Source organism: Carassius auratus, chromosome 10 (genome assembly GCF_003368295.1).
Source record: "Carassius auratus strain Wakin chromosome 10, ASM336829v1, whole genome shotgun sequence".
In the NCBI taxonomy this organism is placed as follows: domain Eukaryota; kingdom Metazoa; phylum Chordata; class Actinopteri; order Cypriniformes; family Cyprinidae; genus Carassius; species Carassius auratus.
In genome coordinates, this window is record NC_039252.1 from 10,134,184 (window position 1) to 10,160,633 (window position 26,450).

The window sequence follows — 26,450 nt, forward strand, 5'->3', positions numbered from 1 at the left end:
TTTTTTTTTTATCCCCCACATTTTTTATTTCATTTTACTTTCATTTTTTCCTTTTTAAATGGACAATGTCAAACATTTTTTTTGTAGTTTCTGCAAGATATGTTTGGAATTTGTAACAGAAGCCCTCCTAAAACGGGGTCAGTGGTCTGAACGCCCCCATTCCTCTCCGATATCAAACAAAACCCACCCGACTCTCACACCAGACATCCCCTTTTAAATTAAACATGAAGGAAACTAAACAAAACAATAGTTTGCAGAGGCTCATTACATGAAACAAAGACTTGAAAAGACAAACACTTTAAAAGAGGACACGAAAAGGTGGTCGTGATGATCTACTCATCAACTTTTGGTACCTGTTTAAGGTCGTAGGCCTCTCTCAGGTGTTTTATATCGCAAAAAGTAAAGCGTTAACTTAACAGAGGCGTTTTTCTTCGTTACAGAGTGTCTACATGACTACTTCGCTGATTGAGCGCTCGCCTCATCTCAAGCAAATGAAGAGGCAACGATTATATACAATCAGCAATTGTTTTTTTTTGTCAATGATAAAGCCATATATTACATTAAAACACTGATTTTTCTTTGGATGAGAGTTACTTTTAAATACAGTAATGATAGCATGCAAGTTTACCCTCGCCGAGTCTCATTTTAAGATTGCGCAAGACATACAAACCCTGAACTGCTTGCGGTGTTAGATAAAACGGAAAATACACTTGTGAGCGACAGTCTCGATGCCTGCACACATTACTTTTGCTATATTTATTAGCATGGCACATGACCTCAAATGTGTAACGGACAGGAAGTTCGAGTCTTTGCGCAGCGAAATCTCCAGTCGCCGGATTATTATGTAATGATAATGGTACAGTAGAGAGAAAAAAGAACAACGAAAACAAAGTTTGAAAAGACGATTTGGTAAACAGATTGCAAATCCTGTCCTTAATTCTCAAAAACACACAGTACAGTAAAAGCAATCAAAATAACTCTGCTTTACTTCAGGTTCAATCATATGCGTGGAAAATGGTCCACTCTAGAGAATACAGGCATTTAGAAGAGCGCACAGCTCAGCTATAGAAATACTAGCGCTGAAGATAGTTATTATAGGTACATTAATTAGATAAATTGAAAAACTATTAAATGGGTTTTTAAAGTTTAAAATATTCAACTGGTGGGCTACAATTATAAAAAAAAAAAAAAACTGAAAATAAAAGGCAATCAAAAAAAACAAAAAAAAAAACGGTTTAACTAATTTACTCTAACCGAGATGAGATGCAGGATGTAAGGCATGTTTAACGTCCACCTCATCCAATCACATTTATCGCACACATCATTGGATTCGTTCAACTGCTAAAGCTAAAAATCTGCATAAAATCGTGGCAGTTCAATCATGCCTTTAACCAATGTGGCATTAGCGAAACGTTGAAAGGTGTCAAAGTGCGCAAAAGCACATCAAAGAGGCATATAAAAGCGGGAGTGACTACAAAACGGAGGGTTGAAAGTAAACAAAAACATGCAGACACAATCGCTCCTCCAACCATCTTGAGAAGCTGCTGGGAGGGTTGGTGCTTTTCCCACCTTCTTGATTACAAATTGGTGTAGTTTGAGTTATGAACAGAAAAAAAAAAAATAATCTAAGAAAGTAAACATCACATTTGGTTGAGGGAACACTTGAAAATGTACAAGTACATATAAACGTGCCAACACTTGTTATTAATGCACTCATCTTAGCTATAGTTGGCATCGTAAAGGTATTTTTCCACATTGTTTCAATACCAAAACTTTTTTTTTTGTTTTGCGTCAACATTTAACATACTCGCTTTGGGTATTATTCACAAATAAGCATTCTATATAATTATGTTGGGCCAAGAATTATTTTGCCAAGCGCACAAACGACAATAAAGAAATTCTAATGAGTAAGTCTTGGTTTAAAAAAAAAAAAAAGTCAGAAATAAACCTAATTTATAAACGTAAATTTACAAAATTGATTTTTTTTTTTAATCTACTGAATCTAAGATGACCTTACACCACCCCAATGCTAAGTCTATATATATATTCTGTATTTTATATACACATGTAATATTCATCCTGTACGTATTCATTCATCTCAATTTTCCCACCATTACAGATCTTAAATTTCTTATCATCTATATCAATAAATAAATAAGAACCATGGTTTGTTTCTCATTATGCCCTCTTCATGGTATTGTGCGATTCTCCCCGAAATGGTCCTGGAGAGTTTTGCATGTAGGGGGCATCACCTCTACCAAAAAGAGAGAGAATGAGAGGAAAACAGAGGGAGAGACAGAAAAAAAAATATGAGAGACAGAAAGGAAAGGATGAGGGAGAGCGCTAGGTAGCTGCTGGGTTACTACGCCTGTGCGTTGGTGCCATTCTTGTCGGGGGAATTGGCTGCGTTGATGGAGTTGGCAGTGCCGTCTGGCTGCATGCTGTCCTTGCGCGGAGGCATTCGCTCGTTTATCCGGTCCAGTCCGCGTGCTTCCTCGAAGCTTTGGATCTTGTGTTGAGGGTTGAAGCCTTGGATGGCTGGAAGTATGGAAGCAGGACGTTAGTTAACGCCAATGCTTTTGGAGTAAGACAGCAATGTTCGGTTTTGTTTTGGGTGTTATTGGTATGCTTTAATTTCATTATATAGTAATAATGATATCTAAATCACAAACAAAAGCACAGAAAGGTTGGAGCTTCATTTAAAAAAAATTAAATTAATGCCCCCTACCCCAAATCAAGCAGTCCCACATCCCAACATTAACTTATTAGATACAACATTTTCAGTCACTAAAAGTAGCATGACTACAGAGGGCTGTTCATCCCCAAAGAGCACCCAAAAAAGACTGATGAAATACAGCTAAATATACCAGTCAGCCAATCAACCAGCTGCGATAAGAAAAAGAGAACTACAGTAAAGCTTGATTAGCTTCGATAACATTAACCAGAAATGCTTATGTACCCACGTCAAGCTTGACATTAAAAGGCAAAAACAGGCCTAGATCAGAGTTTATTTGTGTGCTTTTTGGTCAGGAAGTGAAACTGATAAAAACAAAGATTCAGTCTCATGCTGTGGTCTGCTCGCACCCCACTTTAAACAGCTGTGACTGAGACGTTCACGATTGCGAGACTTTCTGAAACGGTCCTATTTCAAAAGCCAAATCTACCGGTTTATCAAGCGTTATTAGGAATAGTTCACCCAAAAAATGAAACTGTTATCATTTACTCACCCTTGACTCATTTCAAACTTGTACAGCTGTACATGACTTTCTCATGTGGAACACAAAAGTAATTTTAAAAGAACTATTTTTTTTCCAAACAACGCAAGCGAGTAAAGTCCAACATTTTTTTTTTAAAGACATTTTTAAAAATGGTTAAACGATAACTCAACCGATTAACACAAAACAAAAACATAATAAAAAACATGATTTTTGAAAACTGAATTTTGAGTGATTGCAAATAAACTCTTAAAAAAATTTGATGCTCCACAGAAGAAAGTTATACATGATGAGGGTCAGTGAATTTCATATTTTGGTCAACTATCATTTTAAAATTGTATTTACTTTAACAAGTCACATTATGCAAATTGTTTTGCGAATGTTGTTGCAGGTTGAATTTGTTATCTGTTCAGTGGCGCAGAAATCTCACACTTTACTTTCAATGCAAACTGAACAAACAAACAAACAAACAAACAAACATCTCAACATGCAAACGTGGCTAACTTTAAACGCAACAAGCACGTGAACTACATACAAATAAATACTAAATGACATCGGGCGACTACAAAGGGACGAAATGCACACGAAGGACAGACAGTTTATCCAAGGGGGAGGGTAACAGACAGACAACACTGAGAAGTTCTCACAGATGTCTTGCATACCTCGTGCTTCCTCTGCTTCTACGGTGGCTGTGTAAGCATGAGTAGTAGTGCCATGCCCAAAACGAACGGGGAAAGAAAGTGAGTCAAGTTATCAATGCAATCACAAGTCCATTCAAACCCCCTCCCCGTTTCCTATTCATTCATCTTCCCCTCCCAACACCAGCCCGAATGCTTCACATGCCACACAGGAAGAAACCTGAGAAGTTAGTTTAGTTGCTACATCCAGAACATAAACAGATTTCAAGACTCGTTTTTTTCTTGGTCAGGTTTGTTTTTGAGAACCAGTGCTTTTGAATCTGAGATGCGGCGCCTTCTGAACTACTCTTGACATGGATCTAGTCTATTTTTAAAGCTTAAGGTATACAATATCCAAACAAGGAAAGGCTTTCGCCGTAAAAAAAAAAACAAAAAAAAAAACTTGTATGCGTGATGACAGTTTATTTGTGGCCTTCACAGGAAGATGAGAGGCAAGACAGTTTTGAGCGATGTGTTGTTACAGTAGAGTCCTTTTATTTACATCCCCTCCCCCAGTGAACCACCAACACATTACAGTCATAAGACTGCCTTGTAGTTCACTGTGTCTTGACATATGACCTTAACAGCTGGGCTTTCCAAAAAATGTTAATGCCATAGATTGCCAAGTATGAAAATTCCCTTGGAACTGCATTTTCCATTAATACATTTTAAAGTCTTTTTGGTTCAAGGCAGTATTTTCATGTATTCCTCTGAAGCATAGCTAGATTTCCAGCATCATTCCTCCAGATCCTTCAGAAATTATTCTGATATGAGGACTTGCTGCTCAAAAAACTGGTTTTGTCCGAACGGTGGTCTAAGAGTTGCATAGGAGTATAATACTCAGACACGTTTAGCAAAAGTGCAGCTTGTGTCATTTTCTGATCCCACAAATTTCACACATTGCTATGCAGTTTCTAGGACATTCTGGTTGACTTTGCCCTGGCAAAAAAATAAAAATAAAATAAAATTCATACTTTAAATAGAACTTGAAAATCTTAAAGGGTTAGTTCACCAAAAAAGAAAAAAAATGACCTTCATTCATCTTCAGAACAAAAATGAAGATATTTTTGATGAAATCCAAGAGCTTTCTGAACCTGCATAGACAGCAACGAAACTACCACATTCAAAGTCAAGAAATGGAGTAAGGACATCATTAAAATAGTCCTCGTTACATCAGTGGTTCTAATAGAATACTTTACACCTGTAGAATGACACAAAAAGTGTTCTCGTAGCTTCATAAAATTACAGTGGAACCACTGATGTCACATGGACTATTTTGACAATGTCCGTACTACTGGACCTTGAACATGTCAGTTGCGTTGCTGTCTATGCAGGATCAGAAAGAACCACCATTTTCATTTTTGTGTTAATTAAACATTAAAGCCAGTCCACTCTGAAAAATGATAGCACAATTTTGAGATCTTTCAACACAAATTGTATTCCAGTTAAGGTGCAAGTCACATTTACTGTTGCTTGGAGAAATTTGGAACCCAGTTAGTTTGTAAATAGGAATCCACAAGATCAGACGTTTCATGTGAGAGCAAAATAATTCAAGCAGATTTCACCATGCTGACCAACAGAAAGCTTCATGGCGTAAAAGTGACTTCAGTGAAATACTTCAAACATCGCTACACTTTTGTCAACAGAACATGGGCCTTTTTTGCTGAAATTTCGATTGACTGCACCTTTAGGGTTAGTGGTTTGTTCAAATCCCCAACCCCTAGTATGCGCAGTAGGTTATTGTATACCAAATTTTTGAGCACCAACTTGAATCAAAAACAAACCTGACCATGTTAATGTGGTTGTTAGTAGGAGGGCAGCAGGCTGATGAGTTTTTACAGTGAAGGCAGGGAGAGGAAGCATGGCACACAGACAGGCGCTAGCTAAATTGGGTCATATTGCGTCATAGTCATAAGCTCACAGGAGCCCCTCTCACTGTGAAAGCATCACCCGGCAGCAGATCCTTGGCACTCACTACGATCTCAGCAGTGCTTGGAAGTTTTTCAGGTCCCTGTCGGGACAGGAAATCTGAAGCGTGTTGCCTGAAATCCCCTTCATGACCAAACCCTTGTAAAATCTCCCCCTTTTAAACGATATCACTTTCGATCAAGTCAATGATGGGTGTGCTGCACGGTGAGAGAGGCAGAGCTGCCAGGCAAGGGAGAGAGAGAGAGCGAGTGAGAGTGAGAGAGAGAGAGAGTGACTGAGACGGAGAGAGAGAACTTAGAAAGAAAGAGTGTAACAGTAGCAGGGGGTCGGTGGAGAGCAGGTATCAGCCTCCACACTACCGCAGCGACAGCTCAATGATGCCGGGAGCAAGACTTACCGCTCTGTAGGGTCTGTCTGCCTCCTGACAGCACACCCACAGGCAACGTCCCAGTGGGGGTCAAGCCCTTTAACTGCAACACACTCTCGTTCTCCTCTCTGAAAAAACACCCACACACGGTTAAGGGATACAAAATCAGCTACCATTTGGCTTCAAATAAAGTGTCCTGATGAATATTTTCAAGAAAGCATCATGTTTTAAGTTGACTTTCTGCATTTATGTCAAACAAATAATGAAAAGAAATGTGTCCATGGAAAATCTTTTAATAGTGTTCCTGTAGCTCAATTGGTAGAGCATTGCGCTATCAAGCTCAAGGTTGGGGGTTCGATTCCCCGGGAACACATGATAGGTAAAAATTGATAGCCTGAATGCACTGTATATCACTTTGGATAAAAGCGTCTGCTTAATGCATAAATTTAATAAAACAAATATAAATAATAATGGCCTTTTTTGTAACAAATATAAATAATAACTGCCTTTTTTAAACTAAGAGTTTTGGGGAGATGCACCATGGAAAATTATAACTTGAACTAATCGTATCTCGTAATAAAAAAAGTCAAATTATCTGATATTTTAAGGAGACTTATTGACCTTGCATTTTTTAAATAAATAAATAAATTATATACATATATATATGTGCCATATGTATTATATTTACACATTACAAAAATAATACATATAAGGAGATAGAGAGAGAAAGACAGACAGATCTACCTGGTATGTAATATTCATATTTTATAAACCTCTCTTTCTGATACCACTTGTATCAAATACTGTTGCTTTTGCTTTTAAAGAACAGGGCCACATCTCAGATGTTCAGAACAGAGTGTGCGTGTGTGGGTGTGTGTGGGTGTGTAAAATCCTTGGCCATGAGGGATTTGTACGCTAAGTGTGTATATTCACCTAAGAACAGAAAACACTCTGGCCATCTTGCCAATGGCACGAATCTTATTTCGGATCACCTCCTTGCGGACTGCCGGGGTGCCACCTGCCACAAACATGCACAAATGGGGAGGGACAGAGATTTTATTTATGGGAATCATTTTGCTGTCTATATCTGTCAACTTGAAACCTTGCACATTCTGTGAACTACTTTAATCGACATCCCTATCTGCACACTAGTCCTATCTGATGGCAAGAGTCAAACGTACTGCAGATCAAATGAGCCATTACATCCTGAACTCCCATAAGAAATAAATAAACCCCATTTCAAAACTCAAAGGCTCACAGAGGAAGTATGTCAGGCCAAGTTAAAATTATGCACCATTCAAAAAAAAGAAGGACAAATCAAATGGGCATCAAGAACAGTAAATGGGACACTGTATTCCTTCATGACAGCTCCTCAGATGTGGGGTGGTGGGGGGTGGGTGTTCAGAACGGGTTCATCTGGTTTCATTACAGCAGAAGAGGCATCACTGTACTTCACAGCTCTCGTGTTAAGAGCAGGAATTAATGTTAAATTAATGAAGTGAACGAATGGAGACACAGGTTGTCTCAGCTTAGCCGCTAAGGGCAATGCATGTCTAGGTAGAAGGTTAGCAATATATTTGATTCACTGATAACTTCACAGCAAAAAGAGCATGCTTTGAAGGCATTGATGAAGTATAAAACAAGCACTGTTTATGTACATCCTTTCTCTGCAGTTTTATATCTTCATAATAGAGCAGGAAGCCCATTTAAAAATCACACAATTAATGCTGAGTTCGTATTTAAAGCAACATGCACACAAGAATATAGTGTCCTAAATAGAGATATATGGGTTATGCACGGAGGACTGTTACACACTAATCAGAGAACTATTATTTGATGAGAAAAGAGGCATTCTGGGATATTTAACAGAGCTGAAATCCATGATGAGAAGACAAGAGAAATCAAAGAAAGCAGACTTTTAAGTGATGAGGTTGACGGAGCACACTTTTTAACATTTTAATTGAAGTAAATGTGTATTATTGAAGTTCCTGAATGGGAAATTAAAAACTGGTGACACTTTGGTATAGGGGTCAATTCCCACTATTAACTAGTAGTTTACTAGCATGTCAATAATTAACGCCCTGGCTGTTTATTAGCACATTATTTTGCATGACCACATTCTACATCCTTAATCCGACCCAAAACCTAAACTTAACTAAGAGACTTCATACCAACCCCAAAAGTTTGAACAGTAGTGTAAGTTTTTGCTTGTATCCTCAACCTCTATAAGACAACAGTGGGGCTCAACTGAATTTATTTGGGGTTTAAAAAAAAGCCACGATGAAACAAAAGCGCAAAACACAGACCCATCCACGAGAGGAAACTTTCCAAGCTCTTACCTTCGCATGTGTCGTCTCCCTCAGACATCAGCTCATCATCTGAGCAGATGCTTAACACGTTGACCAGCATCTCTGTTACTGAGAGCACATGAGAGAAGGCCAGCTTTAACATACGCTCTTTAAACACCATACTTCTACTATTAATTACATGCTTAGGCTTTAAATCACATGCAACATAGTTTTCAACATATGGTCATTATGTAAAGATGAGGGTTGTGCCAATAGACGATTGTATTGAGTATTAACGATAGTCAGAGATATTGCCTGTGGCTGATGCCTTTGATGATCGCAAGATGATTATTATTAATAGTCTAGTATACCATCCAAATAATATTAGGGCTTTTTTTTTTCTTTTTTTTTTTCGCATTTTCACAGTATTGTTTGTTATAACCAATCCCACCATTATGCTGAGTTTATGAATGCAATGGCCAATCAGAGGCGTTCAGATGAAGTATCGTGCACTCGCCTAATGAACAGTGCAGATGCTCGGGTGATGCAAGTATAAGAGATTTATTCATCATACAGTGTAGATTCACAGATTATAACGGGAGTGTTTTTATGTTTTTTAGTGTGATGATGTTCTTTGCTCGTTTTCTCTAGATGCTTTTTGAATAACTGAACGCTGGAGTTGGTTCACTTTCAGGCAGAGAAATAAGTCAATAATTTAATAAATTTGCATGGTAATATCGTGTATCCGCGATCTCACAGGCTGACGATGGGGTGATATTAAAATTGGAGTACAGATATGCATTTGGTTACTCCATCCAGACAATTTGTCTGAACGTTTCCCAGAGAATCAATAAACCATCAGAATTGATGCACAGTAAAACTAATTTCTAAAACCACATCCTATAATTTTTGCAAATGCATTTCTGATGTCAAAATCAACGGAAAAAAAAAAGAAAAAAAAGAAGAAAAAAAAAGGATGATGGCCTTCCCATGTGCTCTTTACCTTTCTCCCCGACGAAGGGCAGTGACCATGTGAACACATCCATGAAGTTGGGCAGCCAGTACGGGTGAGGAGAGCAATTGAACTGCCGGATGTTCATGACGTTGTTCTCGTATTTCAACACAGCAGCTTGATGGGTTAAAGAAAAAAAAATTAATAAAGAGTCATAAATCCTGAGAGACTTTAAATTGTAAATAAATTAGCCATGTATTCCTGGACTGCATGAATTTATTGCACAAGGGCACAAATTAAACAGCTCAGCACAATGGCACTGGCTCAAAACGGTCTTAAGAGCTCTTACCTTTATTGTTATACACATCTAAGTAGTTTGGTGCAGAGAAGATTGTGATTAAAGAGGGGAAGCCTGTCGTCTGACTTTTTCTGTACATTCGATACCTAAGGGGGTCAGTGACACTGTCAGTAAGAGCTGTTTGCATTCAGTTCAGAGCTTTATGAGTGTGGTGAGCAATAAACTCACCCTGCGTCTTGGGCTTCATGTGCTCTTATAACTGACAACAAGTTATTATTCATCAGAAAGTCACATACTGCAGGGTAACTGTTAAAGACAGAGAAAGAGGTGTAATTAGCGATTCCAGCAGTCCATCAGTCAGAACGGCATGACTAACACTGAGAGGTGCAACTGTGAACGGGGATTGTGTAGGCAGCTTTCAAACAAATGTGCATGTGGGCAGACTGTCAGCTGGAGTACCTGTAGAAATAGGAACATCCTCTCACACTGTTGTGACAAAAGTGCTCCGAGCTCTTTTCACTGCCGTATTCCTCGCCAGGGTCAGACCAAAGCAGGTCGCACATCGGCCCGAAAGCTGGAGGCTCTTTAAACCGGTCTAACTGCAGCACAACAGTGCAAAACAGACAATCAGAACTCAAAAACCCTGCATTTCTGTTCAGCAGCACCATCTTATCCATCACCACAACAAAACACATTCAATCTGTGTGCATTTGCTTAAAATGTACAAATCAGTGACACATTTTTAATAACGTCAAGTAATTATTAAAAGCACTGAGCAAACCATCATCTTATAAAAGCACGTATTAATAAGGAAATAACGAGATCTAAGGATTTTTTTAACCAATATACCAAAAAGGGTTTTAACTAAATTTGTGTTTATACTAGAGATGTAACAATATTATCAATATCGTGGTATCGCGATAGCAAAACTGACTCGATATTTTTGTGGTCACAGGACGATATGAAACGATAGGTCTTCCAGGAAAAAAAAAAAAAAAAAGTGTAGTTTTTAAATTATATTGAAACTTATTCTTACATAAAAGGTCTTTAAAGTTGTGGTTTTGGCCATTATGCTTTGACAGTATGGCAAACGAACTAAAACTGAAAGCATAATATGGCTTAATCCCTTCAGGTCTGTTTGCGCATTGGGTTTCAAAGCAAAGCGCGTAGTATATTACTATTATTTTTAGGACTATTATCATATAATTAAAACAAATTTAGAGAGAAGTCCGCTTTACCGACTTGTTTTACACCTTTACACCAATTAATTTAGAATGATTATTATGAAAAATATTACATTTTAAATAATAATAACTTTAGTAAAAGCAGTATAGCATATAGTAAAAAAGAATCAGTGTTGGGGGTAACACATTACAAGTAACGCAAGTCATGTAATCGGATTACTTTTGTCAAATAACTAGTAAAGTAAAGCATTACCTTGTAATTTACAATGGAATATCGTAGTTACTTTTTCAAAAAAAGTTACTTTTTCAAAAAAGTAACGCCAGTTACTTTGTTTTCCCATTTATTGACTGACAATTCTCCTGTCCCCATATTGGGAGAAATTGGAAGTACAGACGCGCTGTGTGTGCTGTGTGAACACGCTGTAGGTCTAGACTAAATGTGAATGAATTTATCCCACTCAAAAAAAAAAAAAAAAAAAAACGGATTCATATTCTTCAAAATTTATTAAACTGTGAAATGCAAACTCAGAATAAGATGCAAACCTGCAATAAATAAATATGTTAAATTACTCAAATGTAATCTCATTTTATTAACTAATGTCTTTGCTGCTGACCTTTGAGGATCCAGTTCAACCATACTAATGAGCAAAAATGACTTTAGATAAACTAACAATTGTGCTTCATTGTTTTTTATTGCTGAAGAGTGTTGAACCTTCTCCTGTGTTCTACTGTACAGACGTGAATTTACTTTTCCTTCAACCTGAGGTTTATTCATTACACTTTTTGGTGTGAAAGGGCTTTTATATTCGCTATAAATAGAACTTATATTAAATAACAATGAAGCCCTGCTTATATTTAAAAAGTAACATGAAAGTAACGCATTACTTTCCATAAAAAGTAACCAAGTAACATAATTAGTTATTTTTTTAGGGATTAACGCAATATTGTAATGCATTACTTTTTTATGAAAAAATAAAATAATAATAAAAAATTAAATAAATAAATAAATATTATCATCAACAACTGAGGTGTTTCAATTTTTATTACATCTAATAATAAGAAAATAAATTGTTTTTTTTCTAATATAGTAATAAGTAATCATTTTAAATTAAAAAAAAATTATGAATTTATTTTTATTATTTTTGTTAATACAATTTATGTAGATCATAATATTTATATAAATCATTACTATAATAAATGTGTTTATGTATTAAATAATAATAATAATAATAATAATAATAGGAATGGCTCAGGATGGTTGATAGTTGATCATTTCGAATGGTGAAGTAGAATAGTGAGTTTATAGAGATTTTACATCTCTCTTTTTTTAGCTTGAATATTCTTAGGTGCAGTGCTTTAAAAGTAGATCAGTTTAAAGATTCAACTTCTCAGAGAGGGTTTCAGCATGTTGACATCTTGCTCGTTTCGTGGTACAACTCCCTATGAGAAGTTGCATGTCTAAATTCATCCCCTTTAAAGAATCATCACAACAGTGAAACAAGCATCACCTTCATAACAAATTTTGCACCTTCCAATACTGTCCTACCATGAGTATGACACACACACACACACACACACAATACAACAGCCCCACATCTTTCTTACTTTCCGGATGTCATCAAGGCAGGTGATCTCAGGGGACAGGCCTCCGTGAACACACAGGAACTGCTGGTTGAGCAGAGCAGCCAGAGGAAGGCAGTCAAAGGCATCCATGCAGGCATCATACACACGCTCCGAGTACTTAATCTTGCCTGCGATGAGAGAACCACAATAAAAACACCCATGTATCTCCAAACAGGCGCAAGCGGAGTGAATGAGCTTTTTAAGCCAAGGCTGTCACACCGTCCGAATGACATATCACAGTAATGCTGGGTGGGTGAGGGCAGACCGAAGCTTGCCAACTTTCCAAGGCTGACGGAATAGATGGAGGAGGAGGAGGATGTTGCATGCCTTGTTAGGTGATGTTGCAGCAGACCCGCGTGCTAATTGGGATGAACTGAGGAAAGCAGCGCGGCGGGAGGTTGATTAAAGGAGGCTGAGGCCAGACACACGTTACATGAGGAACATGGGCCGCATACCGCCGTTAAATCCTGACATTTTAGAATGGGCCAGCTGTGCTGCGTATTGTAAACAGCAGCACTGACAGATGAGAAACAGGCTTCCTCGTGATGAGCAAAGAACAACACGGCAATGAGCCAGCAAGTGGTGAAGTAGCACATCATTATCAAAGGCCCTTTGATTAGCTGGATGAAGAAACAGCCAGCCTCGAACTAGGCCACTGGGTGGTTCCTGATTGGCTAAATTAGGGAGTTTTCATTGGAGAGTTTTTGGTGGTTTTGTTGACATGAATTGAAGGTCAAGGTTTTGTTACCTATCAGGTCTGCAACTAACGATTCATTTGATAATCGATCAAACTGTATTTGATTGAGCAACAACTCTGTAAAGGCAGTTATGCCCTAAAATTCTACATATTGGGGCAAAAAATACCCCTGTATGAGTTTGTATCATATTTGTATCATATGATAAGCGATACCACACCAACAGCGAGAGCAATTTCACACGAGTACTGTTTTTGTCATGAAGAACAAGTGCAAATGTGATTTAATACAACAGTTCAGTAAATTATTTAAAATTGTGTTATATTTTAAACTCAATATTGTGTTTTTATAAAATTTTGCAAATTAAAATATTACCTAAAGCCACAGCAGAACTGTTGTGCGTCTGTGCAACACAATAGTGTCTATTTTCTGAATGAATCTGTGTTTTGAACGAATCGTGTGAACCAATGATTCAAATGCCCATTCGTAGAGAAAGCAGTCTACTTCATTCCCGAGTGAATCATTCCCGAAATTATATATATAATTTGTAAATTAAATAAAAAATAAAAAAATAAAAAATTCTAATTACAAAATTCAAAATCATGATTTTGAATTTTTCCTCCAAGCATTGTGCAAATTGGAGACTACAAATAATAGCAAATTTCTAATTACTTTTTTATTGTATTAGCTATGATAAAAACTGATATGGTTTAATATAAACTGTCCAAAGGAAAAAAAAAAAGGATTAAATAATAACAGTGATAATAACCCACACACTTTAATCATAGTAAAATGTAACATTGTAAAAACGAGGGCTGAGAAAACTACATAGTGACAGCTGGAAGCAAAGTTACATTAGCCAAAATATTTAATAAACACCTAAGTCGACGAGGGATTTATACAACTTGCTGAATGAAGGGTGTTGCAATTTTGCACAGCCTCTGTGTGGGTCTGCTGATCATCAGCTGCTGGGGGAAAGCAGGCAACCGCTCGATGTGCGGGTTTCAGTTAGCTGTCAGCGTCTGTCATGACTGGCCCGATGTAAATCTAAGTGGGGAGTGAAGAGCCCTGACGAGCGCTGAGGGATGTGATTGAGCTCTGAGCCTGTGGCCCAGCATCCAATACTCCCCTGACACCATCTCTCTCTCGGGATGTCACGATGGTAATGGGGAAAAAATTGCCATGACAGACTTGAATGATAGGATGTGGCAAAATCTCATTTCATTCTCTTGATAACGTTTACACACACACCCGCTCCGAGTTTCTAAAGAGCTGAGCTTACATTCTTGTTTAAAGGTGAAGTACTCCGTGAGATGCCGACACTCGTGGTTGCCTCTGAGGAGGAAGAGGGTGGTCGGGTGGTTGATCTTCAGGGCCCACAGATAGAGCACACACTGCAGATGCAAACAGAAAAAGCATGTCACAAAAACACCACACACAATAGCAATGTTATCATATTCCGTTTCGCACAATGGCGCTCATACTTCAGTTTTTTGTGTGTGCATGCATATCAATTCCTAGAGCTCAAATAATGAAAATCCAGGTCACCGAAACTTTGAAACCGATTTTTCTCAGTGTGGTCAGAGTCGTTTTCGAAGCACTAGAATAGACATCCTGCAGGCTAGGTCTCTCTTGTACATTGGTGACATTTTAATCTGGAGTATATTGAATAGTAACATATGCAGTTCACACATAAGATAGTTGCAATCACCCAGTGCTAAGTGTCAGTATGGAGCATGTGTTAAAGAAACGAATATCCAAGTAGAAATGGAAAAATATGTTCAGTCAAGCCTAAACAAACACAAGGCTGCTGAACACAATCATTAGCGTTCTGATTCGGCTCAAACTAATATGCTGGAAGGCCACGACACAGCAGGTTCATGGTTTAAGAGGATTATACCTCCATTACTCCTGGTGTTTTATTAAAGAAATAGATCACCGAAAAATGAAAATCATTGTATAACACAATAGGATATATGGTATGCAATTTTTCTTCATGCAGAGAATACTTGAATGACTGACTTCATTTGCCACTGTGGCGGTTTAAGAGAGCACACTGTCGAATTGGGAATTAACTTATTCTTCCAGTTCAAATGGTCATATCAATAAACTTTTTTTCAAAGAAATTTAGACATTTTTACACAAAAGTGGAAGTGAAGTGGATGCAATTGTTTTGTATCTATAAATATATATTATATATCTATAAATATATTATATATCTATAAATATCTATATGTAATCTATCTATCTATCTATCTATCTATCTATCTATCTATCTATCTATCTATATATACATACACATACACACACATATGGTGGAAAGCAGGCAGCTGTTATAGCCGTAAATTAATTTTTTTTTTTTATATATATATATATATATATATATATATATATATATATATATATATATATATATATATATACACACACTTTTTTTAATTTTTAAGTCACTTTTAATGAAACCGTAATAAAAAAAAGTAGTAAAAAAAAAATCCTTGACATACACATTGACGTCAAGAGAGATTATGATTTTTTTTTTTTTTTTTTTTTTAAATGAATACTTCTATGCAATAATGCATGAATTTGCTCAAAAGTTAGAGGAAATATATTCATAATGTTACAACAGATTCCAAAGAAATGCTGTTCTTTCGAACTTTCTTTTAAAAGAATCATGGTTTCCACAAAAATATTGAGAAGCACAGCCGTTTTTAACACTGCTAATAAGAAACCAGAATATTAGAATGACTCTGAAGGATCATGTGACCCTTGAGACTGTAGTAACGATGCTGAAAATTCTGCTTTGCATCACAGGAATAAATTTCATTTTACAATATTTAAGGTATTTGCGGTTAACAATTTATTGGTCAAATAAATGCAGCCTTGGTGAGGCCTTGACTTCTCTCAAAAACAAAAGAAAAAAAAATCTTATTGAAAACTTTTTTAATAACTGTATACAGTAAGTTTACCTGAAGCAGCAAGCTAGAGTCTACAAGTGGCAGATAAGAACTTAAGAAACTGAAGCTGATTTACAATCCAAACATGCTGAACCACAAACACATCTGAGCAGACAGAGAACACTTTACCGAGTTAAGCAAAACTAGGATTTTAATCATTACATATCTACTTCTGATATCATCTCTCAACCCCAAGCTCTGAAATGGTGTAGCTAACCTGCCTGAAGTTATTAATGCTTGCTTCAAATCGTAACCTGTCAGTCACTCTGTGTGCTCCATTAGCTCATCTCCACGATCCAATTAAACACCCGCAAGGCTTTACAGTTCACACATGGTTAGATTACCCACAGAACACCGCTGCGTAACAGTGAACAGGATTTCTGTGTTAATCTGCAGAATACACAATTCTTTCTCCATCCTTTCAGGAAAGACAGTCTGCGATTAGGTTGCAGTCGTCTTTAAAGAGGCCCAGCAGTTGTCAGTTTCATCAAGCCCTGCACTGAAAGAAACACTGAAAATGAAGCGTTCTCCACACAGCACTGGGTGTCAGGGTGGAGCAAAGTCTGGTGGTGTAACCTACGAAAGCGTTTGATGACTGCAGCGTCCCAGTCAGAGGGCATTAGCAGGTGGTGTGGCGGATGACTGAAGTTCAGTGCTTTTGGTCTGTGATGTCCAGGGAGGGTGGAGGAACTCAGAGTGGCCTTTGTTGTGAAACACACACTCTCTTTCTATGAGTCTCAGGTGGCTGGTGGGCCCCGGACCCTCAGCTGTGTTTGATGGTATTGAGCAGCGGTGTGTCCGCTCGCTTACGCCGCTTCTTTTAACCATGACATTTCTCCCGTCCCTGAACTTTGCAACCAAAGCGTGGTGCAGAGGTGGAAGCTTTTTTGAGGACTTGCACTTGCTGTCCCATTCAGAGTGACATCAGACATCAAGGCCAATGATATAAAAGACGCCAGCTGATAAACTGGACCAGAAGATTTCTTTATCAAGTTTGTTGTTGAGGAGCACGTTTTCTTGCCTGCAGAACGGCGGGATCAATAATCCTTTAATGCCATCTGCTTCATCATTGTGGCTGCTTTACAATGATGATACAGTGTTACAGGCAGAGGTGACATGCTGATTGCATCATCACAATGCATGCTGCTACAACAGAGGCTGTTTGATTCGCACTGCCACATGGCATTCACTGAGGGCCAAGCTATATTAAATGTGAACGTCTCAAGTGTCTACAATGAGCAAGATGTGTTAATTTTGCAAAGATGTGTTCAAGAGGCCTTGAAGATTTAAAAGACTTTGTATAGAGACAATAAACAGATTTAAACAAAACTAGCCTCTTATATACTTTATATATATATATATATATATATATATATAAAGTTGTTCTGGATTCAAAACAAATGTGGCTCTATTGACAGCTTTTGTAGCAAGCTAGAGATGCACCATTCTTTTTTTTTGTTTTTGTTTTTTTACAGAAACAAATTAATTTTTGTCTTTATATTTTGGTTAAATAAATATTTGGGTAGTTAAACTTGGTATGCATTTGAGGTCACTGTGTGATCAATTAAACCAGTCATATTACTGTTAAGTTTGCAACTATAATATAAATTCTTTATGCTGCCCGTTCAAGAAAATTAGCTTTTTTTTTTTTTTTTTTTTTGCTCCATGGACTTCTATTGTAAGTGTCCATGCTTTTTCTGTGAACTGAGGAGCAATCTGAGATCATTTTCTATGATAATCGACAGCATGCCACTGATACTGCTGATCTTAATGTATAATGCATATTGAGAGCTTAATATATTGAACTTGAAATGCCTAAATAAGCATAATTAAAGGAATGCTACAAGACAGAAACACAGATGTTTACCACTTAACCCTGTTTTACAGAATACACTCACCTCAATACTGAAATAGCCTCGATCCACATAGTCTCCCAAAAATAGATAGCGTGTATTGTGCGGGGAACCCCCCACCTCAAAGAGCTTCATCAGGTCAAAAAACTGCCCATGGACATCTCCGCACACTGAAGACAGTGACAAAACACGTTAAGACATACACTTGAATTGTTGAAACAACTAAAACAGTGACATCATTGAGAGGATGTGGCCAAAACAAAAAACACTGGAGAACATTGCAGAAAGAAATGAAGAAATATCAGACATTGAGTACACGCAAGGAGGTCAAGGACGTGTCTTAATGAGCTCAAGATGGGAGAAGAAATCTTAAAGGGATAGTTCACCCAAAAATGAAAATTAATTAATTCAAAGTCTTTAATTACTCACCCTCATGCTCCAAACCTGTAAGAACTTGGTTCATCTTTGGAACACCAAATTAAGATATTTTGCACACAAGTATTCTCGTAGCTTCTTAAAATTACGGTTGAACAAATGATGTCATATGGACTATTTTAACAATGTCCTTACTACCTTTCTGGGCCTTGAACATGCTCCATCCATGTCTACGCAGGGTCAGAAAACTCAGATTTTATCAAAAATATCTGAATCTGTCTTCCGAAGATGAACAAAGGTCTTACGGGTCTGGAATGGCATGAGCGTAAGTAATTAATGAAAGAATTTTCTTTTTTAGGTGAACTACCCCTTTAAGATTTGAGCAACTGAAGGTGCACAAATATTACAACCACTAAAAGGAAGTGCACTAATACTAGGTCCACTCAAAATGGCTGAGTGAAACGCATCAATAGTGATCGCCACAAACAGGATGTGGCCAAACCAGCCTTATTCCTGCTTAAACCTCCACAAGATAAAATGTTTTAGGCAGAAACACCATCGCAATTATTCATGCCACAATTTCTTCGGTTTTCTCTTGCAAGCCAATTATCATGCACTTAGTGCATGTTACGAAAGACATGAGAGAGTGCGGGGTGGGGGTCGAGGGAGGGGGAAGATATGGATAGACGTGCCCATTTATATCCACACACCTGTTTGTGTGTTTTGCTCGAGTGTATGGCGAGTGCTGGGGGTTTCCTGTGGCCTCTGCTGGGGAATTAAAGTGTGGGGGTGTGTGAGAGAGAGAGAGAGAGAGAGTCTAGGATGCAACTGTTTCTCTGACCTTTACCGAACAACCACATTAAGGGTTGCTGTGGAAGACTAGCTCTGTATCAAAATAATCATGCTCTTCTTGCTGGTTTGAGGATTAAGTCAGGGTCAAAACTAAACCTAAAGATTAAGGATGATATCAGAGATGCCCGATCAAGTAACCGCAGAACCTTGAGGGTACTTTGATTAGTCTTAGATAACCCTCTATTTGAGGGGAACCATATCGCTGTAAACTAACTCTAGTTTATGAGAAAGCTTGTGGGCGAGTAACATTGCCAGAGGGCATCATGTTTTTCTGTGATTGTACGACATTAGGTGTAACGAAGATCCTGCGAGAACCACATCCTGAGTGTAGACACTGGTTGTGAATCATGACAGTTTTGTAGCGTTTGCCACACAGTGAGTCATCAAGTGTGCAACACCCTACCTGTGATGGGGGCCTCCACTTCCAGCATGCATTTCTCGTGGCGGAGGATGTTGGCGCCATCGTTGATGATGCGTAAGGCCGCGTCTTCCTCCAGACGGCCCTCTTTCACCAGGTGGCTCTTCAAAAGCTCCACCTTGGGCTTGCCGTCCTCGTACAGCTCTTTCAAGGTGAGCCGCGTCGTGGGAGGGTACGGCACTGCTGCAGGAAAGAGAAAGAAAGACTCACTTTTACAGTCTTGTTAGTCACAGGGAAACCCTGCTGGCAAACATTTCATACTTCAGAGAGGTGATATTGTACATACAACAAGACATTATACACGTTTTAGCCATTTTGACTGTACAAATGGATTACAGCTTTGTGCCAGAGCAATTCAGATCCCATTGATTTGGAACTACCAGATAGAGCATCGCAACAAATGTCTAAATTTAAAGCAGCATGTTCACAGTCGCGACCGTGCAGTCGATAACAGTGTGGTGAAGTCTCGGAGTCGTTCACAGCATCTGTTGACCGAGGTGTCTCCAAGTTAAGGAAGCGCTAACTTCTCTACAATTTCAAAGCCAGATGGCATGTGACAAAAGCGCTGAACCAAAAGCAGAGAAATTTGTTACGGTGTTACTCCAAATAAAAATATCTCAGCCCAAGAGTTTCTTAACATGCCACTCTCAGGCTCCCATCACAAGCAACTCGAAGCTTGTCTGTCAAACTAGATTTGGACATTTCAGAACCTAAAACCAGCCTGATCATTCAAGATATTAATACTAGCAGTTAATGAAAAAAACATGCAGTTTTGAACATTCTTGGTGCTTGCCTGTGCAAAATTCACTGCAATGATGCTAAAGTGTTATACAGTTGCTAAGGTGTTCTAAACAGTTGCGAAACATTTGCTAAAGACAGCCCACTCCCAAGTCTCTTTTTAGCCCATTTTTTTTGTAGGTCAACATGACAAGTATCTTCTGCCTTGTTTATTTTAGTGTGCTGATCTTTAATATTAAGCATTACAGATTCTGAACACCCCAAACCTTAAAAACGATGCACCACAAGTACACGGTGCCATTACGGTTTTCATTATCAGATAATTTCATTAACTTATGACATGTGAATGTGTGAGTGAACTGACGAAATGACATCAGCCGGTTTACCTTAACGTCTTTGCCAGAACACAGGCAAAGTAAACTGATGTGTGAAACCTCATGGTTGCAAGACGACACATTATTACTCAATTCACTTTTTTGTAACTGAAAACACACAGTTCGCAGTTACGAGGTTGCCTGAAATGCGATGCCAAGCTGACAGCCAGTAGCTAAAAAGTGAAACTTATGCATGCTAATAACGGTTACTGTTATTGGTCAGGATTTGGGACTCTCCCACAAAGCTATGTGGGTTATCAGAACACACATAGCCACAGCTGGTCCGTCCCTTCCCCCAACCACCACGCACAGGTCTTGTTAAGAAGACATGAAGCCCTCACTGTCATGGAGAAGACAGCTTAAATAAACCCTCAACAACCTGGGGGCTGGGATTTTACATTCAGACACTGTGTGCATGGGTGAGCGCTGAGGCGGGCAGCATGCAAACAAATGCCTGCTACAACCGCTCTGCAACCCCCTGAGCCTCGAGCTATTTTCAGTTGCAGGAATTCCACAACATTTAAACTAGTCTAAGAGGAGTTGGGAAGTTAGGTCCTGAAGTCGGGGTGGGGTAGAAGGCCAGCTGTTGGCGTCGCAATCCTCTCCGCCAGGGTCACAGGCCAGTTTGGCAAAGCTCGCTCTCCAGAAGAATGTGGGTATGGCCGACAGCCATGGCTTTCAGCACTGGGACCAAAGGCATGATAGACCACAATAAAGCTTCGAGCTCAGATGACGTGGAACCTTTAAGGGACTCCAGTGGTGGAATTAGGAGCAAAGAATCGGTTTGGGTTTACAAAACCAACCGATTTTGGATGATTTTGGATTCTGTTCAGGCAGAAACCATCAGAGGGTGTTGTTCTTGTTGCATGCCAGTATAAGGAAGAGAAAACGACGAATCTTTCATGCCTGACAGAAAAAAGGAAGAACACCTGCTCATTTGCCTGTTTTAACTAAAGCTGTAACAGGGCTGTTATCTGGCTGGAGGGTGGAGTTCGCCCTTCTACGTTGATGGCAGCGAAAATGTGTAATAGCTCAGTGTGGTGCATTTGCATGTGACAATGAAGCCCAAAGGGCAGGAGGGAGATTTTACTATCAAAGTAGGGTTGGGCCGATAGACGATGCCATCGTCCATTGGCGATGGATGATAGACATAATGTTGAGCCGGCCTCGTGACCAACCATCCCCCGCCCCACCCCTGCAATCTGCCCAATACAGTGTTCGGAAAGAAAATGATGTGAAGGCCTACTACAGAAACCGTAAAGGGTATAAATACAAGATGGGAGGAAAATACATTTTCAATACTTTCTCTCGCAGTAAGGCCTGTATCATTGGGTAATTATAGTGTTTATAAATTGCGGGCATCAGGGAGCCACTAATATGCCTAGCACTGAAACTGCTTTTGGAATGCATGATCGCATTTTAGTTTCACTTTCACTTTTGAGATTTGCGATCAAACATACTCCGTTTATACTATGGAACGGCAGTACTTACCATAAAAATTTACAAGATTCGATTTTTGTCAAAGGATCTGCAAATCATTCGCCATCGTCCTCAGCCATCTCTCCTTACTCGATGTAGTATGTGAAATTTTATGTACTGTAATGTAGCAATCATTATTTGTTTTCTGTGCCCTTCTGAATATGGATTCCCTCTTCGGGCAAACCCCCTAACTCCCCTCCCCCCGATGTCATCGTCCATCACGATGTTTCACTACAGTCATTGTCCGACGCCAATTTTGTAGACATTAACCCTATATCAAAGTACCAAACATATGTATTTACCCAGCAGTGAGGCGACTGTCCTACACTTGTGTCCCTCGATGATGTCAAAACCCAACTCAATAAAGGCCCAGTTAAAAGGAGGTCAGCTTTCGAGAATAAAAAGACACCCACTGCTTTTGCACTTGTTCACCTCATAGCGGTCCAACCATTAAAGATTTAAATGGCTTCATATATACATTTGTTGGTTTTCGTAATCTTACATGGATTACCTGCATATGATTCTAAACCTTTCCAAACGCAAAAAAAAAAAAATGTCTCCAAGTTTACTTGATCATTCAATTGGGTCTGATGTTGTTGGTTTGGACCCCACTGACTCGTACTGTATGGACAAAACCATTGCACTAAATTACAGAATTTTGGTGTGGACTATCCCTTTAAGAGACTTCTGGACCAGACCGCATGTATATTAATAAGGAAGCTAGAAAAGGCGTAACTTCCTGTGTTCAGTCTGATCTGTGGTTTTATCAAACTAACTGTTTTTTTATGTTTTTTGTTTTTTTGGGGGGCTGATATTAGAGAACGCACTAGGTAAGAAAACACATGGATGTTGAGGTTCTCAGCAAGGATGATGAGAGCTATCTTGGGCGGTCTGAGTGATCCTAGAGAAAAAAGTCTTGGTGAAAGGGTAAGAGACGGGGCCTGAGGTCCGTTAATCATGCATGAGGACAGAATAATTACACAAGCAGGGTGACGCTAACCCTGACAGCTCTAGTTTCTATCTGTAAATAAGCCAAAAGTTCAAAACATCAAATCCACCATCAACCTGACAGGTGTCCAAAACTTATAGCATCAGCTGCATAACGCACTCATTTCCAGATTAATTACATTAGATGGTGATATGATTTCAGGGTTGGCATGGTCTTGATGTTACCCCCTCCAAAAAAAATGTTTAATAAAAAATGCCACAGACAGCAACCCAGCTTGAACTGCTCTTTCATGCTAACCTTTCAAGCCTTCAACTGACTGCTGACCCATGTTCAAATGCACAACACAACAACCACCCTACTGTCCGCCGTTCTCAGCAGGGGAAAGTGAGAAAAGAGTTGCGTAGAAATGTCTAGCAAAGCTTTTAAAGGCACTTAACCTCGTCTTTCCTCCGCCTCCGTCGCACTGTTCCAAGCACAGCTGGGCTGATGAGTGTGCAGTCGAAAAGTGCCGCTGCGATCCTTGATTCCCCACGCTCCGTGCTTTAACTGTGGGAGGACTCATCAAGACACGGCCTTGGCGAGAACCTCGACTCCCACTCAGCACTTCAATCATGCTGGAGTTCATTCTCGCAGAGCTTATAGTCCTTTTAAACAAGCTCTAGTCATTTTACCTTCCAAACACAATGGACGAAACGACAGGCCGGCATGCTCTCAACAAGCTTTTTTCATTTTTTAACACTCGAGCCGACTGAATTCATCTCTCATCAGCCAGAAAATATGCTAACACAGAATTATCGCAGACGTGGTAGAAGATCGCTGGTGCACGACACTGATTGGTCACTGGGTAGTAGCGCTTTCAAGGTGCTAACAATCTACAATTAACACTTGAATCATACAATATTCCCTCTCCGCTGTCCTGATTTTTTGTATAATTGCCCCATATGCGATGAAGTTGGCATCACCGATTCTGTTAATTCCTTGTTTAACACTGTGAAGCTGCTATGAACAATCTCTACTGTGTGAAGCGCTATGGAAATAAACTGCATGCATATATACCATACATCGGACTATAATTCTCCAGTTCAAACCTCTCTCAATGCAGATGTCGGACCATCGTAGCTTACAAAACAAATCCCACAAAAACCTTTTTTCAGACAGCCTGCGATTACGCATACGTGTGGCGTAAAATCCAGGTGTTGGAGTGCTTAAACTGAAAGGAGGCATTCAGTGAAACCTGGAACCAATTTCGAGCTGAAATGCTCCTGTTCCTGCAGAAAAGAAGAAGATGGATTCTAGACAGAAAGAGAGTCAGCTCTTTTTAATGAGGAGGGGTTTTTTTTTGTCTGTAGCGATTTAGATAACTGAATGGTCTGACTTGGGAATGGAGATGCAAGTCATTACGGATGCAGAACTAGCCCAGTGCTATCAGCTCATTACAGAGACTGTCTAATTGAGCCCGATCAGCCAAAACACAGCGGGCTGACAGCAGCACATAAGGGAATGAGAGGAAAGAGCACACTATACATGTCAGCGGACACACACTAGTTTTAATCAAAAACAAGCCATAGTTTCCCGGGTGCCTTTATACCCATGAAGCCACAGACCTAATGATCCAATAAGTTGTAGTACTCTGTCTCACCTCTCACGAGCCCTTGATAAGGAGTTGATGCTTAAATGCAACAAATTCATCACCTACCCAAGGGTCAATCCCTTTTTCTAGTCCTAAAGTAGGATTAGAAGTGTGATGTTAATTGGGATCACATGGATAACTTCAATTAGTTTAGTTCTACCTCAGACAAAAGAGTAAAGCTGAAGTGACAGTTCTCACTGATGTTGCCTAAACCCTAAAGGAGGAGGAAGAAAGAGGATGAAAGCAATTGTACTACAGTGAATTAATTGTTGTGCAATGGTGAATGCAACCTATGGGATTTCTGAAATACACATGCATAAAGCTAGCCAAATTTCGAAATCTGATTCAAGTTCATATTTTAAATTAAATGCACACAAAAACATACATTTTCTATTTTAAATTTTTTAAATATAAAATAAAACTACAAAATTGTAGTTTTAAGATAATATAAGTATAGTCCTATAGTAATATATGCATCTATAGTTACACAGAAAAACACCTGCAATGCAAAATCAAATGTTTATTTTTTTATACTTGACAGCTTTGGCAGTTTCAGTTTCATGAATCCCAGTGGTTTTGCATATCCAGACCACTCTGAGTATCATGCATTCCCACTAATATCCCTATAATGGTCTGATTCACTAATAACAGCTTTACTTCTACCTGATGTTTGCACACTAGACCTTAAAACTTCATTGATATCGTTTAATTCATGCCAATTCATCCCGTGCAGCCTGAGCCAACCTGTCAAAATAACCGTCAACATGTCTCATTAGACTTTTTAAGTTATCCAAAACTCAGTCAACACAACAGATGTCCTGACTTGCTTAGATTTATATTACACATAAACTGAATGTCACCCATCAGCTACCAGCGCGGGTTAGCTAACACACAACCAGGCGAAATGAATAAAAACGTACAGTTTCACATAGAAAACGTACCTTTGACGAGCCGATCGGTGGTGGATTGTTTATTCTGCTCCTTCCCCGACATCCTTCAGTGTATCTCGGTGGAACAATTGTAATTCCTCCTTGTAGCTGAACCCAGCTAGTCGTGTTAGCCTGTTAGCTCAGCTAAGCTACTGACGTCTCAGTTCGCGAGGAAGAAAAGTCCTGACCGCTCCGCTGTAAGAGCGGGGAAACGGAGTCAGAGCGCTCGTCCGGGTCGGTTTGGTGATATGAACGCTCAAACGGTGGGGGAAAGGGGAAGGGGGAGCCCACTGAAACGGCAGAGTTTTATTTTCTGCCGTGTCTGTCCTTCGGGTTTGCTCACACAGGCGACCCAGCTGCTGTCAATTTCTCTGAGGGAGTAGCGATGTCCGACTCGTGAAAGAATCGTTCGCTTGTGTCGGATCTTTTTTTAGGGAATCGTTTGAACCTGATCGTAATTCCTGTCTGAACGGTTCGTTGACGAAAACGACTGCATCGGTTCTCGAGTCAACCGACTCACTGAACCAAGAACCGTCTGTTTTGGACGTGTCCTGTTCACAATGAGCCAAGAACTGATGAGTGCGTTTATTTAAATAATCTTCTAATAACATTTTAACTATTCCTAATCAAAATAACTGCAAATGCGTAAGGCAATTCAATCAATCTGGACA

General features: G+C 39.1%; 1 protein-coding gene across 3 annotated transcripts; it reads right to left on the reverse strand.

Moving 5' to 3' along the window:
• Positions 1-26,195, reverse strand: LOC113109787 (serine/threonine-protein phosphatase 2B catalytic subunit gamma isoform). Of its 3 annotated transcripts, none has more exons than XM_026273550.1 (14): positions 25,792-26,195; positions 19,666-19,860; positions 18,081-18,205; positions 14,511-14,622; positions 12,516-12,661; positions 10,186-10,325; positions 9,955-10,032; positions 9,778-9,872; positions 9,480-9,605; positions 8,528-8,605; positions 7,122-7,206; positions 6,219-6,316; positions 3,878-3,904; positions 1-2,538 (listed from the first exon to the last, which is right to left on the reverse strand). In XM_026273550.1, the coding sequence occupies exons 1-14, from the start codon at positions 25,841-25,843 to the stop codon at positions 2,363-2,365; spliced, it is 1,533 nt and encodes a 510-aa protein (XP_026129335.1). In that variant the 5' UTR covers positions 25,844-26,195; the 3' UTR covers positions 1-2,362. The 3 variants fall into 3 exon arrangements, with proteins under 3 accessions (XP_026129335.1, XP_026129334.1, XP_026129336.1); XM_026273549.1 differs by having other exon boundaries at positions 19,666-19,863; positions 25,792-26,194; XM_026273551.1 differs by lacking the exon at positions 3,878-3,904 and having other exon boundaries at positions 19,666-19,863; positions 25,792-26,194.
• Positions 26,196-26,450: the final 255 nt, after the last annotated feature.

Excerpts from the sequence above, each read along its gene's own strand:
- LOC113109787 (XM_026273549.1), bottom strand. The coding sequence starts at position 25,843 with ATGTCGGGGAAGGAGCAGAATAAACAATCCACCACCGATCGGCTCGTC. Across the intron at positions 9,606-9,777 it reads AGATGTGTATAACAATAAAG|CTGCTGTGTTGAAATACGAG; the intron begins GTAAGAGCTCTT and ends TAACCCATCAAG. Across the intron at positions 7,207-8,527 it reads GGGAGACGACACATGCGAAG|GTGGCACCCCGGCAGTCCGC; the intron begins GTAAGAGCTTGG and ends TGTTTGTGGCAG.